Source organism: Stegostoma tigrinum, chromosome 14, assembly GCF_030684315.1.
Source record: "Stegostoma tigrinum isolate sSteTig4 chromosome 14, sSteTig4.hap1, whole genome shotgun sequence".
NCBI lineage: Eukaryota > Metazoa > Chordata > Chondrichthyes > Orectolobiformes > Stegostomatidae > Stegostoma > Stegostoma tigrinum.
In genome coordinates, this window is record NC_081367.1 from 31,541,458 (window position 1) to 31,557,806 (window position 16,349).

Below are 16,349 nucleotides of genomic sequence, written 5' to 3' on the forward strand. Positions count from 1 at the left end.
TATATTAGTAGACTGTGAACAATTGTAATAAAAGACTGCTTGGTTATTACTGGGTTGAAAAAGGGTTGATCATGTGATGTATTGGATATAAAGTTCAAAGATCTAAGGAAAGGTGGTTTAACCCACTATTTACAAAAGTCAACTGACCTTAAAAATGTGTTCAGCATAGCTAATAACTGATGGATTTATTGCTTAAATTACAGGACTAAGAAACTTTGAAAAGCTTTGGATCTGTGTTGAAGATTGCCTAGCACCAACCATGGTGCTAAAGTTACTTTTTCAGTACACACTCTTCTGTGGCAGTTATGGAGAGAATTGCAAGGAAAGGCAGTGATTTCTCTCTCTCTCTCTCTCTCTCACAGAGAAAAGTCCTTGAAGTAAAATAAGCATTTAATTTACTCTCTCTCAGTGAAGTTGCTTGAAAAAAAAAACCTGAAGAAGTTTCACATATCAAAACTCTTAATGGTTTTCCTTCTGAAATCTGATTCGAAGATCTTACATCATTCTACAACCGTCAGCAATAGGATCACTTGTCCACAGAAAATCAAAGGAACTTGCGAAGTCAATGCTTTCTGTCTTCTGAATTTACACTCTTGACCCAAATGGGTGTTGGTCTGTTTTTCTGACCATTGTATCAAACTCATGACACATCTGCAGAGCTGTATTGTCTTATCTGTGTTTGAATGTATTTGTGTGGGATTAAGGGAATACAGGTTAAGTCTGCTTAGTTAGTATCTTAAAAAGCCCACTTAGCCACTTTTTTGTTATAAAAAGTTCAAAATTATTAATTTTGAATCATTCTTATGAATTCTTAGTAAGTAAATGTCTTTGAATTCACTAAAGAAACTTGGTGAAAGTATTTATTGTTGTGGAAGAACTAACAGGGTGAAACAAATGAACCACTTTGCTGATTAATTAAGACATTTATACATTTGGTACAACTCGTGGAGTAGTGAAGCTAGATTCCAGTGTACTCCTCCCATCAGAGTCATGACCATAAGATCATAACATACAGGAGCACAATCAGGATATTTAGCTGATGGAGTCTCCTCTGCCATTCATTTGTGACTGATGTGTTTCTCAAACCCATTCTCCTGCCTGCTCCCTGACATAGCTTATTGAATCAGATCTTCCAGTCTGGGTCAGAAACTCTGTTCCTAAACATGATCAAACAAAAAATATATATTCCTATCTTTGGAGGGGTACTCATGGAGGAGTATTGACCAGGAGGCATCCCAGGTGAAGTAGTCAGGTCCAGGCCAGTAATCTGTGCAGCCAGCAGCAGAGTGGATTGGCATTGAAACCAAGCCCCATTTAATCATCGCTAGCTGCTATGTTCCAAGTTTTAAAGGTCCTAAGGTGCTTTAACAGATGCTGACAGACATTCAGTGTGCAAAGTGAGTAGGAGGGGGGAGTAGGGTGACAGGTGGGTGGGGTTAAGGATGCTTATTGAGTGAACAGTAAGGTGCCAGGTATGTGGCAGTAGATTGACAAGCATTTAAAGTTGGTTCCCATTATCTCTGAAGCTGTGGGCTGTTGGGTCCGGTCTGGCTGGGAGTATGGCTTTGGGATGGAGGGATGGGATTGAATCAAATCCTGAGCAAAGTGAGTGGGGGTGATGGACCATGAAGTGGGCAATATCGCCAGGTCAAGTACAAATCTGGAGTGAGTTGGGGATAGGTCTTATTAAATAATTTAAAAATAGATCAGGGGTTTGAGGATCAGTCAGGTCCAGAGCAGTAGGTGATGGGGCTTTAGAAATCAGATGGGCACTAGGAGAGGGGAGTAGATGTTTGTGTGTGCATATGTGTGTGTGCATGCGCGTGTGTGTATGTGTGTGCGCACGCGTGTGTCTACATATGTATGTACGTGTTTGTACACATGTGTATATGTATGTGTGCACAAGTATATGTGTGTTTTGAGGGTGGGTGGTGGTGTCAGTGAGTGACTGAATGATCACTTTCACAGTGAGCCAGGAGTTAGAGTGGGTTTGAGTTACTCTATATAAAAAAAACAAAAGAGCTGTGAATGCTGGTGATCTGAATCAAAAACTCTTCTGCAGCATCGAGTTCAGAGTGCACTCTCATGGTGGTTGAGCAGAGCACCTTAAGGACACTCTGAGGGCTTCTCTTAGGAGGTTTGATGTTGACTTCAAGTCTAAGGCAAAGTTTGGCCTGGATTATTGCATCTAGTACAAACAAATAAAGGATTGTGAGCTCTCGTTTTGAAAGAAAGCATTTATTAGAAGCAAAAATATGGAGAATCTCAGCAGGTCTGGCAGCACCAGCAGAGTTAATGTTCCAGACTTGAAATGTTAACTCTGTTTTCTCATCACAAATGATGCCAGGGTGCTGAGTTTCTCCTAATATTTCTGCTTTTGTTTGAACTCTAACCATTCCTGACTAACTAATAAGCTAAACCACTCCTGACGCATGGAGTCTTCAACTTTAGTTCAAGGCTGTGGGCCTTTTTCATAATTGTCCATGTTCCCATGTTCTTAGGCAATTACTGTTTTTCAATGCATCAGGAGTTCAGCAGTCCCAATGCATATCCTCCACGGTATGTACGATCTCTGACTAAGTGAAGACCAGATTGCGTGAAACATCATGAAATTCTGTTTTTTTTTTAAATACAGAAATGCAGCAAAAATGAAACTCGTTGGCTATGTCATAATTCCATCAATTAACTTACTTGTCTCCATGCAAATATACGTGATACAAAAATTAGATACGTTTTGCACATAACTCCTGTGATTTATTCTAAGCATGCCCATAGCTGCTGAATACTCCAGTTGATTATAAAACTGATTATTAACTTCAGAGCCAACACATAGCATAACTGAATAAACCTACCATGAACACCTTCTGTATTTTCATTATATCTTTGACGCTGAGTCGGTTTTCTAGCTGATTCACAACTTTCTTAGATGTTTCCATTTTATCATAATTCAAATCAAGTGTTCCGAATTCTAGCTCATCTCCAGTGTTTATAGTCTCAACCGGCAACTGAGCGGACATTCTTCACAATGTCGAGATTCACTGCATTTGGTTTCTAACAGAAAAAATGGACATCATGTTATGTTCATGAAACAGATACGTTATTTTCAGTAATCGTATATATAAATTCAATGAGCTTATTCCCCCTCCTGATTTTTTTTGCGAGAAAGCACCAAAACCCCCATGATTTGCAAGCAGTTTCTGCTCAATGTGTAATCCAGTGAGCATAAAGTCCAACAGATACATCTCTCATGTTTGTTGTTCATCATCTGAGGTGTTTGGTAGGATTCCCCTGAGTATCTAGGCAATTGCTGAGACCAACATGTGCGTGGAGGGTTCTGCTGCAAATAGGTCAACGTATGGCAAATGATTGATTTTTGGAAGGTTTGCCAGCTCAGGACCTGCTTTGCTTGAGTTTTATTTTTGCTTCTAATAAATGCTTCCTTTCAAAAGGAGAGCTCACAATCCTTTATTTGTTTGTACTAGATGCAATAATCCAGGCCAAACTTTGCCTTAGACTTGAAGTCAACATCAAACCTCCTAAGAGAAGCCCTCAGAGTGTCCTTAAGGTGCTCTGCTCAACCACCATGAGAGTGCACTCTGAACTCGATGTTGCAGAAGAGTCACATTTATCAGCAAAAGTCAGACATTCTGACAACACGACCACCTATGTTCAGTTACATGGCTGTGATACATTTGGTTGGCACAGCACCTTAACTGAGCCCTTCGATATCTGGTATTTTGTCCAACCAGCAGGACATTTAAGGCAGTCAAAGTGAAAATCATTGAGTTTCTTGGCATGACTGTCGTCCAGGTTTTGCATGTGTAAGGCAGACTGGGCAGGCTTATTGCTCTTTAGACTCTCAATTTGGTAATTTGCTCCTCTCCATTTCCAAGCTAATGTATAAAGACTGGTAAAGACTGTATTTGTTTGGCAATTCTTGAAAGTGTCCTAGAATCAACAAAAACAGATCAAAGAATGAGTAACTGAGGTGCATGAACTTATCCAATTTCTGGTTATGGACTGAAATATTGGACTTGAGGTACAACCTTCCCAAAGTAGATCGAGCATTACTGAAGTTTTCTTTGTGCTGATCATAAAGCTGAAGTTCTTGCATACCACAGCAGGTCTGTGGTACATGCACATCTATCTCTGAACTTATGGCTACAGCACAGTCATTCCAAACAGGAAATCATGAAGCACATTATTGGGTGACCTTGGCATTAGCCTGGGGTTGTTTTAGATTGAGCAGCTTCCTGGTCGCACAATATCTGACTTTGATTTCAGGACCGTTACCACAAAAGGCATCAGAGAGCATGATGGAAAAAGACATGCTGAAAAGTGTTCACCCCTAGCAGGCAACCTTATTTAATTCATGCAATCCCCATCTGTCCCTCTGCCTGGTGATGTCATAGTTGATTAGAGGCCAGTTTATAGAACATGAGAGTGTCTCTTCAGCAACAGGAAAATATTGCTGTTACAAATGCCAATTCTGATGATACTGTCCCACTCAACAAGACTAGATTACAGAGCTCCAAGATGCAGAGGGACCTATGTGTCCCAGTGCATGAATCGCAACAGCTTAGTCTGCAGGTACAGGAGGTAAGTGGAAAATCTAATATATTGTTAGTATTCTTTATGACTGCTATTGAACCCAAAAGTTGAGGGGTTAAGCTTCAATTACACAGGGCATTTGTCAGACGACAGGAATGTATTCAATTGTGGTTGTCTTATTTAAGGAGGGATATCAATACATAGAAAATAATTCAGAGCAGGTTTACTGGGCTAACACTTGGAATGGGCGGATTGTCTTAGGAAGCAAGTTTAGTCAGGCTAGGCTTGTGTCCACTGGACTTTGGCAAGGTAAAAGGAAACTTGATTGAATCATAAGATCCTGAGGGGTCGTGATAGGGCGGATGTGAAAAGAATGTTTCCTGTTGTGGCAGATCCTAGAACCAGAGGTCCTGGTTTATGAGTGAGCCATTTAAGACAAAGGTGAAGAGATTTGTTTTCTCACAGAGGGTCATTAGTCTTTGGAACCCCCTTAGTGGAAAGGCTGTCGAAATAGGGTCCTTGAATTTTTTTTAAGGCAGAGATAGTTAAATTCTTGATAAGCAGTGGGTGAAAGCTTATCAGGGATAGGCAGAAATGTGCAGCAAACAGATCAGTCATGATCTTACTGAATTACAGAGCAGGCTTAAGCAGCAAGGTGGCTTAATCTTTTTCCTAACTCATAAAGCCATATTACAAAGTGAAGGCATCAAGAATAATTAGCTTATCCAACTTTGGCATAGCAGAAATCAAGGAATGGAGGTCCCCATAGACTCAATCCTTGACTTCAGCAAGGTTGGTAAAGCAGGGGCATGCATGCTGCTGAGAATTGTTAATGTCTTAGCATGCACAGAAAGATTACTAATAATCATATTGTAGTGATTGTAACGAGGTCAGCCCGGTAAACTGCCTGGACTTGGTCACACATCGACTGTGTAGATCCATTCATTAGCACGATGTTTTTAGTCATTGTGGACGCTCACTCAAAATGCCTGGACATGCATACAGTCCATTCAGCAAACACGGGGATGACAACAGAAAAACACAGCACATCCACGGGCATCCAGAAGTGCTGGTCACAGATAATGGGCCATTGTCCACTAGCAGGAAATTTCAGTACTTCCTAAGTTGAATAGTTTGACACTCCTGTTTTCATTTGTCAGCCAGGACTCCCTAATTGGGACTGTTTAACCTGGTCCAATTAGGAACCTCAATTCTATGAGGTCCACATGGCTGACCTCACTACAATCACTATATCCTTCCCATTCTGAGTCCGAAAACATACCACTTCTCTTTCTGGTGTGTTTTACCACAGATCAAAGTTCCTCCAACTCTGTCTCGGATATGGGCAGTTTGTAAAGTACAGTAGCTTGCCTCTTATACCTGGAATATCTTGGAAGATATTCATTATTCTCTTCAGTGGCAAAGGTGTCAAGACTGCAACATTTGCCATTTCAGATTCTGAAGTACATGCAAATCGTGTTGGAGAAGGAGAACCCATGGGTTCTGACAGACTTTTTGATGGTTCCAAGAAATTGGGCACATTTTTCTCCCACTTGTTGGCAAGTTTGCAGCCTTCATATGGTGCAAGTTCAGGACTATTGCTCTTACCCAATCTACACATTATTGGACCTAACCTTGTTTGTGCTATGCCTTTTATCCATGCAGAACCACTCCCGTGGCTCCTACACCAAAGTTCAAACTGAAATATAGTGGTCTCTCTCACTTAGTAGAGTCTTGTGTCTGGCACTGGCATTCCTGTTGCAGTTTCACCCTTCCCACCCAGGTCCGGGAAGATCGGGTTTCACCAGATGTGGAAATTTCTTCCCATTAGCAACTCTGCTGGAGCTATCTCTGTGGTTGCATGAGGGATAGTCTGATAATCAAATAGGAACAGAGACAGCATGGTATTGAGTGAAGCTGTAGGCTGTTTCTTTAAGCCTACTTTCAAAGTTTGGACTACTCACGGAGAAGGTAAGAACTACCGATGCTGGAGTCAGAGATAATACAGTGTGGAGATGAAGAAACACAACAGGCCAGGAAGCAAGCATCAGAGGAAGAGGAAAGTTGATGTTTTGGGTCAGGACCCTTCTTCAGAAATGGGAAGGGGGAAGGGATCTCAGAAATAACCAGAGAAAAGAGGAGTGGGGCTGGGGAAGGTGGGTGGGATGGTGATAGGTCAGTGCAGGTCACGAGTGGTAGGGATTGGTCAGTGAGGCGAGAAGGTTGGACAGGTGGGAGAGAAGATAGACAGGTTGTGTCAGGTCAAGGAGGTGGGGATGAGAGGGAGGGTTGCTCATGGGATGTGGCTGGGGGTAGGGAAATTTTGAAACTGGTAAAATTCTCACTTAGGCCATTGGGCTCTAGGCTCCCGAGGCAGAATGAGGTGCTGCTCCTCCATTTTGCGGGTAAATGAGCAGCACCTCATATTCTGCCTTGGAATCCTACAGCCTGATGGCTTAAATGTGGATTTCACTAGTTTTGAAATCTCCTCATCCCATGACCCACCCTCCCTGTCATGCCCACCCTATTGACCTGCCGCAGCCTGTCCTGCTTCTCTCCCACTTATCCACTCCTCCCACATCACTGACTGAAGAGGGGTCCAGTAAGGACCAGGGTAAGGATGGTAAATTTCCTCTCCATTAAGACATTAGTGAGTCAGATGGGATTTTATGACAATCGATAAGAATTTGTGGATTAGTTCTCCATCCCAGATGTACTAATTGACCTTAAATTCCACCAGTTATTTGACCCCTGAGCCCAGAGCAGAAGTCCTGACCTTGGTTTACTATTCGGTGACATTACTACCGTCTCATTGAGCATTTTCTGCTATTTCAGATTTCGAACAGTCGCAGTATTGTGCTTTTGCAATTCTTCGGAGTCGCGGTAAGAATTGGTAAGGATTTGGCCCTGGATTTCTTTTTCTCTCCGGCTATGATATAGAACTCGTCAACTGGCAAGTCTGCATCTAAAACAATTTCCAAATTCCGGGTCGCTGCGCATTTTGCGAAAGACACTGAAAAACAAAGTTTCCATTTCACATGGCATTTCGCAGATATCGTTAACCTTTGGGAAAGAGTTTCAGTGAATAACACACGGGGTAAGGGTTTACTACCACGAAAGCATCATACATTTGCAGGTGCTCTTTGCACGTTAGAATTAAGCAGATTTCACCTACCCGGTAACTTGCAGCAAACAAAACGTTCCGGCAATGGCTTCAGTTTCCACACAAAACGCAGTGAATGTAGTAACCGAGCAACCAGTCGCACACTTTGGCTCTGACCCCACATTCGGTCAATCATCCAACAGGGCGGGGCAGACATTGCACTGAAACTGTCACGTATCAATGTGGAGCTGTGCAAATTCTCTGCGAACGACATCAATATGTGGATTTAAAACAATTACCTGTTAATTGCGCCTTTCATTTAGCTCCGCATCCTGAAATATTTTCAAACGGGAGCGACAGTATTCTCAAAGAACATTCGCCAATGTCGCACATACCTACCGCTGGTACGGCCAATGGTTACAAACTGCCAGTATAAAGTTAGTTAACCTCATCCCACCTCCTTGACCTGTCCGTCTTCCCTGGACTGACCTATTCCCTCCCTACCTCCCCACCTATACTCCCTCCACCTATCTTCTTTTCTCTCCATCTTCGGTCCGCCTCCCCCTCTCTCCCTATTTATTCCAGCTCCCTCTCCCCATCCCCCTCTCTGATGAAGGGTCTAGGCCCGAAACGTCAGCTTTTGTGCTCCTGAGATGCTGCTTGGCCTGCTGTGTTCATCCAGCCTCACACTTCGTTATCTTGGATTCTCCAGCATCTGCAGTTCCCATTATCACTAATATAAAGTTAGTCATAGCTTTATACGGTATTCCAGTCCATTTTTCATCGAGGCTTGGGAAATCCAAAATCTCAATTTTTTTTTCGGCTATGCCTACTTAATAGGGATTTAAAAATAAAACTCTCCTGGGAGATGGGGTTTGATGGCTGGGCCAGCATTTATTGCCTGTCACAAGTTGTCCGTGAGAAGGTGTAGGTGAGCTGACTTGTTGCATCACTGCAGGTGATGTGCTGTGGGTTGACCCACAACACCCTTAGGAAGGGAATTACAGGACTTTGGCACTGCAACAGTGAGGAAATGGCATTATATTTCCAACTCAGGATGGAGAGTGGATTGGAGGGAAACTTGCAGGTGGTGGTGCTGGTGTTCCCATATATCTACCACTGTTGTCCTTCTTGATGGAAGTGGTCATGGGTTTGGAAGGTCTGGCCTAAGGATTTTTGTCAAACTTCTGCAGTGTATCTGGTAGATGGTACACAGTGCTGTTATAGGCATCAGTGGTGGATTGACTGACTTTTTAAAGGTCTGTTTTGATCTGTTAACAATTAACGCCCTGAATTGTCCTGGATGGTGTCAAGCGATGCAGTCATACAGGGATGTAGGGAATATTCCAACAGACTTCTAACTTGTGACTTGTACATGGTGGAAGGCTTCCGGATTAAAGAGGCGACTAATTGCTGCAGTATTCCCGGCTTCTGACATGCTTTCGTAAACACTGTGTTTATGTGGCGAGTCCAGTTCAGCTTCTGATCAGTGAAAACCCGTGTGGTGAAGATTAGTGGGAGATTCAACAATGGGAATGCTATTGAATGCCAAGGGGCAGGGATTAGATTGTATCTTATTGGAGTTGGCCATTGCCTGGCACCTGCATGGCACAGATGTCACTTGAATTAAGTACAAGTGAATTATGTTGTGTAGATGGCAGAGTGAGGAGGGGGGTGGTGGTGGAGGAGGAGTAGGAAAGAGGTTACTTTAGTGGTTAGCCCTGAATCAATGGTATGAAATGATTGAGAGCAAATGAACTGAATGGCCATTATGAAGAGCTCCTTAACAGGCCTTACATACTTGGAAGTAAATATTTACATGTCTCCACCATCAGTGATGGAAATTTCTGCAAGTTAACCTTCAAAGGCTGGAGCTGGAATGTTTTGGGTCATTTGGGAAGTTAAAAAGTCAAAGCATGAAGAAAAAGATCTTCATGCAGGCCATCAATCCTGCCTAACCTGCACCAGTACTTGCTGCTTGTCTTTTGTTTTTATGATTCTTTTTAGCTTGGAGTCAGTTGTCTGTCTTTTATTTATATTTAATCAACCTGTTTATCGATATTACACGCCTCTGGAGTACATGGGAGTTAAGCCTAAGTCTCCTGGTCCAGAAGTAGGGACACTACCACTGCACTACAAGATCCTTACTGCTTGTTGTGATTTATGTTTTTGCTGACTATCTGGTGTGTTATATGAACATGAAAACCTAAGCAGGAGAAAGCAATTGAACCACTTGAGCCTAAGCTGCCATTCAATAGGATCATTGGCTGATCTCATCTTGGCCTGAACTCAACTTTCTTACCTACTCTCCATGACTCTTCAACCCATTATTAATTCAATAAACAGTCCATTGTCTCCTTTAATTTACTCTGTACTGGCAGACAGCACAGTATGAACTAGTGAATTCCATAGATTCTTGACCCTTTGAAGAAGTAATTTTGTGTTGTCAGCTTTAAATGTGCTACCCGTATCCTAAAACGATGACAATCCTTTCTACTTATACTTTGTCATTTCCCTTTAGCGTCTTACATACCTCAATCAGAATTAGCCTAGGTTTATTGTCAAATGTACTGCAGTACAGGGCTTTCGGAGTACAGTGAAAAATGGTCAAGATCACCATTTCTGGCACCATCATAGGTACAAAGATACCTAGCAACAAAATGTTAGGTATAAAGCAGAAAAATGAAAAAAATGTTAAAAGATCATTGTTACAGTCTGTATAAAGCTAGGTAGAAAGGTACTGAGGTAAAAAATCATGGGTATAAATTAGAAAAATAAGGAAATAAAGGTAAGAGTTCAGTATTTCTGAAGCAGAGAGTCCATGCTGAACTTCACGTTGAGGCCCGGAGTATGCACTGGGCTTCCTCAACGAGGCTGGGAGTCCATGCTGGCTCAACTCTCCACTAATCATGCCATTTGAGGTATGGAGGTAAGTTAAGAGAAAAAGAAGGAAAAATAATTAAAAAATGGAGAGAGGAAAAAGAACTGGACAGAGCAGACAAGCTGCGACTCTCCATCTATCTTAAATCATTGGAAACCTAAATCTAATTCTTCAGTTAGATGTCCTCTCATTGTTCTAAACTCCAGAGAGTATAGGAGATGAAATTGCTCAATTTCTCTTCTTAAGACAAACAGCTAATTTCTGAAATCAATCGTCAGAAAAGGGTCCCGAAACAAAACGTCAGCTTTCCTGCTCCTCTGACACTGCCTGGCCTGCTGTGTTCCTCCAGCTCACTGTGTTATCTCAATAGATTTATACTTGTTTTATTTTTATAAGTTATCCCTGGCTTTCTCTGTTATGTATATTAAAGCATGTGTGACAGCTGACATGATTAACTGCCTGCTGTGTGGTTCCAGTTGTTGCAGTTATAAGAAGGATGTGTTGCAGAGGAGATTTACCAGGATAATGCCTGAGCTGGAGAATCTGAGCTTTAAGGAAAGATTGGATACACTGGTGTTTATTTCCTTGGAGCAAAGAAGGTTGAGTGGGAATCTGATGGAAATATTTAAGATTGAAGCGCATGGGGCAAATTTGAAGGAACTTCTTCCTTTACTAGGTAATCTAGATGTCAGAGGTAGTTTCTTTACTCAGAGAGTAGTAAGGGAATAGAATGCTTTGCCTGCAACGGTAGTAGATTCGCCAACTTTAGGTACATTTAAGTCGTCATTGGACAAGCATATGGACGTACATGGAGTAGTGTAGGTTAGATGGGCTTGAGATTGGTATGAAAGGTCGGCACAACATCGAGGGCCGAAGGGCCTGTACTGTGCTCTAATGTTCTATGTGACCCGCTTCTGAACTGCCTCCAATATAACTTCATCCCTCAAGCAAGGGGACCAAAACTGTATGCAATATTCCAGGTGCTGTCTCAGTTATGCTTTGTACATTTTCAGTAACCATTCCCTAACTTTACACTCTATTCCTGTAGCAATAATTGTTAAAATTCCATTTGCCTTCCTTACTTATATCCCAAATTATATTTTGATCAACCTCAACAAATCTACCATATTAGTTGCAGGTTAATTTTGAATGATTAAATAGTTAATAACAAATTGGACTTACAGTAACGAAAATTGGAAACAGTAAAATAATTATACCAACTCCCAAATACAACCAATTAAGGCAAAAACAAATGCATGGCTGGCTGTGGCTCAATTGGTAATACTGTCACCGAGCCACACTGAAGGAGTGCTGCAGTCTATTGGTTAAGATGGAGGGGCCCACGTGCCCTCAAATAGGTGCAAAATAATTAATGGTATTATTTCAGTGAGCAGGGGTCAAACTACAATTGGTGAACAATAAAAAAAACCAACGTCATTATATAGCTGGTATTCCTTAATTCTCACAGTCAAAATCTTGCATTGTGCTCAAAGATGCAATTCTATCACCTTGAGTATGAGCAGAAATGATAATCAAATGTTGACCTTTTCAGTGATACCCACTTCCTGGGAATTACATTTAAATAAACTATGAAGAAGATTTTTCAGTCAAAAATAATTTAGTCTGCATTCATTCATGTGTACTCTACCCAAAGGGAAGTCTTATTTGGGTTGGCATTAGGACTTATAGCACAGAAGAAGACCATTCAGGTCATCTTCTCTATGCCTGCCAATGAAGATCTGACTGCACTAATATATAGGATTCCAACGCTTGGCCAATAGCCCTGGACGCTATGGAAAGCCAAGTGAATATCTAAATACTGATTAAACGTTACATGACTTACTGACTCAACTACCCTGTCTAACAGTGAGTTCCAGATTCCCACCACTTTCTGGGTTTAAAAAAAATTCACCTCAACTGTCCTCTTAACCTTCTTTAATTTACTTTAAATCTATCCAGATTGTTATTGGCCCCCCTAGTAAAGGAAGAAGTTCCTTCGAATTAGCCCCATGCTCTTCAATCTTAAATATTTCCATCAGATTCCCACTCAACCTTCTTTGTTCCAAGGAAATAAACACCAGCGTATCCAATCTTTCCTTAAAGCTCAGATTCTCCAGCTCAGGCATTATCCTGGTAAATCTCCTCTGCAACACATCCTTCTTATAACTGCAACAAATGGAACCACACAGCAGGCAGTTAATCATGTCAGCTGTCACACATGCTTTAATATACATAACAGAGAAAGCCAGGGATGACTTATAAAAATAAAACAAGTATAAATCTATTGAGATAACACAGTGAGCTGGAGGAACACAGCAGGCCAGGCAGCGTCAGAGGAGCAGGAAAGCTGACGTTTTGTTTCGGGACCCTTTTCTGAAGAAGGGTCCTGACCTGAAACGTCAGCTTTCCTGCTTCTCTGATGCTGCCTGGCCTGCTGTGTTCCTCCAGCTCACTGTGTTATCTCAGACTCCAGCATCAACAGTTCTTACTGTCTCAATATAAAAATATTGATGTTTTGAAAACAGTTCACAGAAGAGGAAATGCTGGAGTTCTTAGAAAATATAAAAGTGGATAAATCTCTGGGACCTGATCTAGTGTATCCCAGAATGTTGTGGGAAGTTAGGGAGAAAATTGCAGTGTCCCTTGCAGAAATACTTGTATCATAACTACAAGTGAGATACCGCATGACTGGAAAGTGGCTATTGTTGTGTCTTTGTTTAAGAAAAGATGTCAGGATAAGCCTGGGAACCGTAGACCTATACATCTGACTTCGCTGGTGGGTAAGTTGTTGGAGGTGATTCTGAGAGATAGGATTTATATGCATTTGCACAGGCAGGGTATGATAGTCAGCATGGTTTTGTGTGAGGGAAGTTCTGTCTCACAAACTTGATTGAGTTTTGTTGAGAAAGTAACCAAGGAGATTGATGAGGGCAGAATAGTAGACATTGCTTACTTGGACTTTAGTAAAGCCTTTGACAAGGTTCCGCATGATAGACCAATTAAAGTTAGATCACACGGGATTCAGGGTGAGCCTGCCAATTAGATACAAAATTGGATTAACGGCAGGAGACAGAATGATGTTAGAGAGTTGTTTTTTGGACTGGAGAACTGATACCTGCAGTGTTCCACAGGGATCGATGCTGGGTCCACTTTTGCTAGTTATTTACATAAATGATTGAGATGACAACATATTGTGGCTGACACCACAATTGGTGGTATAGTGGACAGTGAAGAACGTTATGCATGATTACAAAGAGATCTTGATTAATTGCCTGAGGAGTGGCAGATGGAGTGTAATTTAGATAAATGCAAGGTATTATAATTTGGTAAAATAAACAAGGGCAGGACTTATACAATTAATGGTCAGGGCTTGGCTAGTTTTGTAGAATGAAGAGACCTGGGAGTTGAGGTACATAATTCTTTGAAGTTTGCATCACATGTAGACAGGCTGGTTATGAAGGAATGTAGCACGCTTGCATTCATTGCTCAGACCACTGAGTATAGGAGTTGGTGCATCATGTTAAGGTTGTGCAAGACATTGGTGAAGCCTGTTCTGGAGTATTGTGTCCAGGTCTGGTTGCCCAGTTATAGGAAGGATAATATTAAGCTGTAAAGGGTTCAGAAAAGATTTGCCAGGATATTGCTGAGAATGAAGGGTTTGGGTTATAAGGAGAAGCTGAATAGGCTGGGTTTCTTCCCCCCCCCTCAACTGGACTGTAGGAAGTTGAAGGTTGGCCTTATAGAGATTTATAAAATCATAAGTAAGATATAAGTAAGGTGAGTGGCAGATGTCTTTTCCATCTATTATAATTTTTAGTGGAAAGTGTCTGCTCCTGGCCCAAGCCCAGCAGAAGTTGGATTCCAACAGCCCAGCATGGCAGTACAGGTCTGACATCCAGAGGGGTGGTCTCCCACCATGATGATCTTGTCCAGGAGGGCAGTCAAGGTTTGGAATGGCATTCTTGTCCTGGCGTGGAGGTCTTCTTCAGGGGCTTCCCGGCATTCCAGCAGCCTGGCCTGAAGGTCCAAGCTTGGTGTGAAGATCTTGACCTTGCTTTGGAGGCATCTTCCATGTCTTCTAACAGCCCAGCATAGTGTGGTCAGGTGGTCTCAGTCTGTACTGCGGGGCGGTTTTGGTTCAGCTTTCCAGCTTACCACGAACCCAGGAATCATCTACTGAACTTTGATGAACCCTTACTTTATTTTTCATATTATTTACGACTTCCGTCAATAACTTAGGTGCCATGGTAAGACGGCTTACAAAGTTGTTCACTTTCTTTGGTCAAAATACTTGAAACAATAAATTGCTAATCTTTTCTGTTTTCCTAGGGTTATGACTTTCGAGACAAGGGTCATAATTTTATGGTGAGAGGAGGAAAATTTAAAACAAAAGGGGGAAATTTTGTGTTTTGTTTACTGTGTGGAATGAACTTCCAGAGGAAGTGGTGGATGTGGGTACAATTACAATGTTTAAAAGACATTCGATAAGTACATGAATAAGAAATGTTTGGAGGGATATGGGCCAAGTGCACACAGGTGGGACCAGTTTAGTTTGGGATTATGGTTGGCATGGACTGGTTGGACAGAAGGGTCTACTTCCATGTTGTATGACTCTAATGATGCTATCTTCAGCAAATAATTTCTTCAGTAGGTAAGTCTACATGTACCTGGCACATTTGATTTAATTTTCAATTTTCTGGCCTCTATTACTGATCACTGAATCACAGTAGCAACTTTAAAGGCAGTCCACACACAATAACTGCTCAGCAGAAAAGTTATTACAATAAATAAGCTTCTGTTTCATGACAGCACAAAACTGACAACAAAATTTCCTGTTTTGCAAGAGTTCTTAAACATTAGAACATTCTGGATTTAAAGAAATCCAAGTATTTTATGTCTGTTATTTTGGGGGGATGGTGGCTCAAAATAGACTGTTAATTCCAGATATTTTATATTGAATTCAAATTCCACCATCTGCCGTGGCAGGATTTGAACTTGGGCCCCCAGAACAGTATCTGGGTCTCTGGATTAGCAGTCCAGTGATAATACCACAAAGCCATTGCCTCCCTTCCAGAGTGAGACCCAGCCCAAGTGAGTATACAGTTCAGGGGCTCTGGAGACAGGGTGGGAATTAATGCAGAAGGGAGGGGGTGCTTTCTAACTTGCTTTATCGGCTCATTGTTTCCAAGGTATTTTTTCAACAGGATATAATGGAACCAGGATCAGGAGCCCCCAGCAGAAAACAATGACATCACAAGTAAGCTGCAAGTTCATTGGTTAGTGCTAGATATAAATGACAATTACAGCTTACTTTCAGATTGAAGACAAACAGGGGAAATATTTACATGTTACTCCAAACTTTAAAAACAAAAGTAAGAAATTTTTAAACATCAAATTAAGAACTAAGAATTACATTTACACAATAATGAATTGTCAAAAAACAACTCTGGAAAACTTTTTTAAAATGTCATGTTATCATAAAATGCCACTGTTGGAGGGTCACAAAAATCGAGATACTTTATTGTCTTGATTAAAGTGCAACTATTTCTTCATACAAAAGTTTTATTCTATGCTTACTGGTCTGTGTATAAACACAACTGGAAATTACATGTTGTGCAGGCACTGAAGGAGACATAACATCAGGCTTAAATAAGTAACTGGTCAAAATAACAGCAACATCTAGATCCAAGTTGAAAGATTCAATCCAATCTGAAAATCCAATCGCATTAAATATTAGCTTCATCCCAATGAACTACTTTCAAGGCTCCGCAGCTATATTATTATAATAATGCAACTTAATGGAAGACAACATAG

General features: G+C 41.4%; 1 protein-coding gene across 3 annotated transcripts in view; it reads right to left on the reverse strand.

Moving 5' to 3' along the window:
• Positions 1-7,844, reverse strand: part of LOC125457734 (WD repeat-containing protein 49-like) — a 69,458-nt gene extending 61,614 nt beyond the window's left edge. For all 3 annotated transcript variants that reach the window (XR_009446635.1, XM_059650886.1, XM_059650887.1), the window contains exons 1-2: positions 7,727-7,844; positions 2,853-3,051 (exon numbers count right to left, since the gene is read on the reverse strand). Coding sequence is in view for 2 of the 3 variants with exons in the window: in XM_059650886.1 (XP_059506869.1) it covers positions 2,853-3,017 (165 nt within the window). In the remaining variant the exon portion in view is untranslated. The remainder of the gene's footprint in view (positions 1-2,852; positions 3,052-7,726) is intronic.
• Between the last annotated feature and the right edge of the window lie 8,505 nt (positions 7,845-16,349).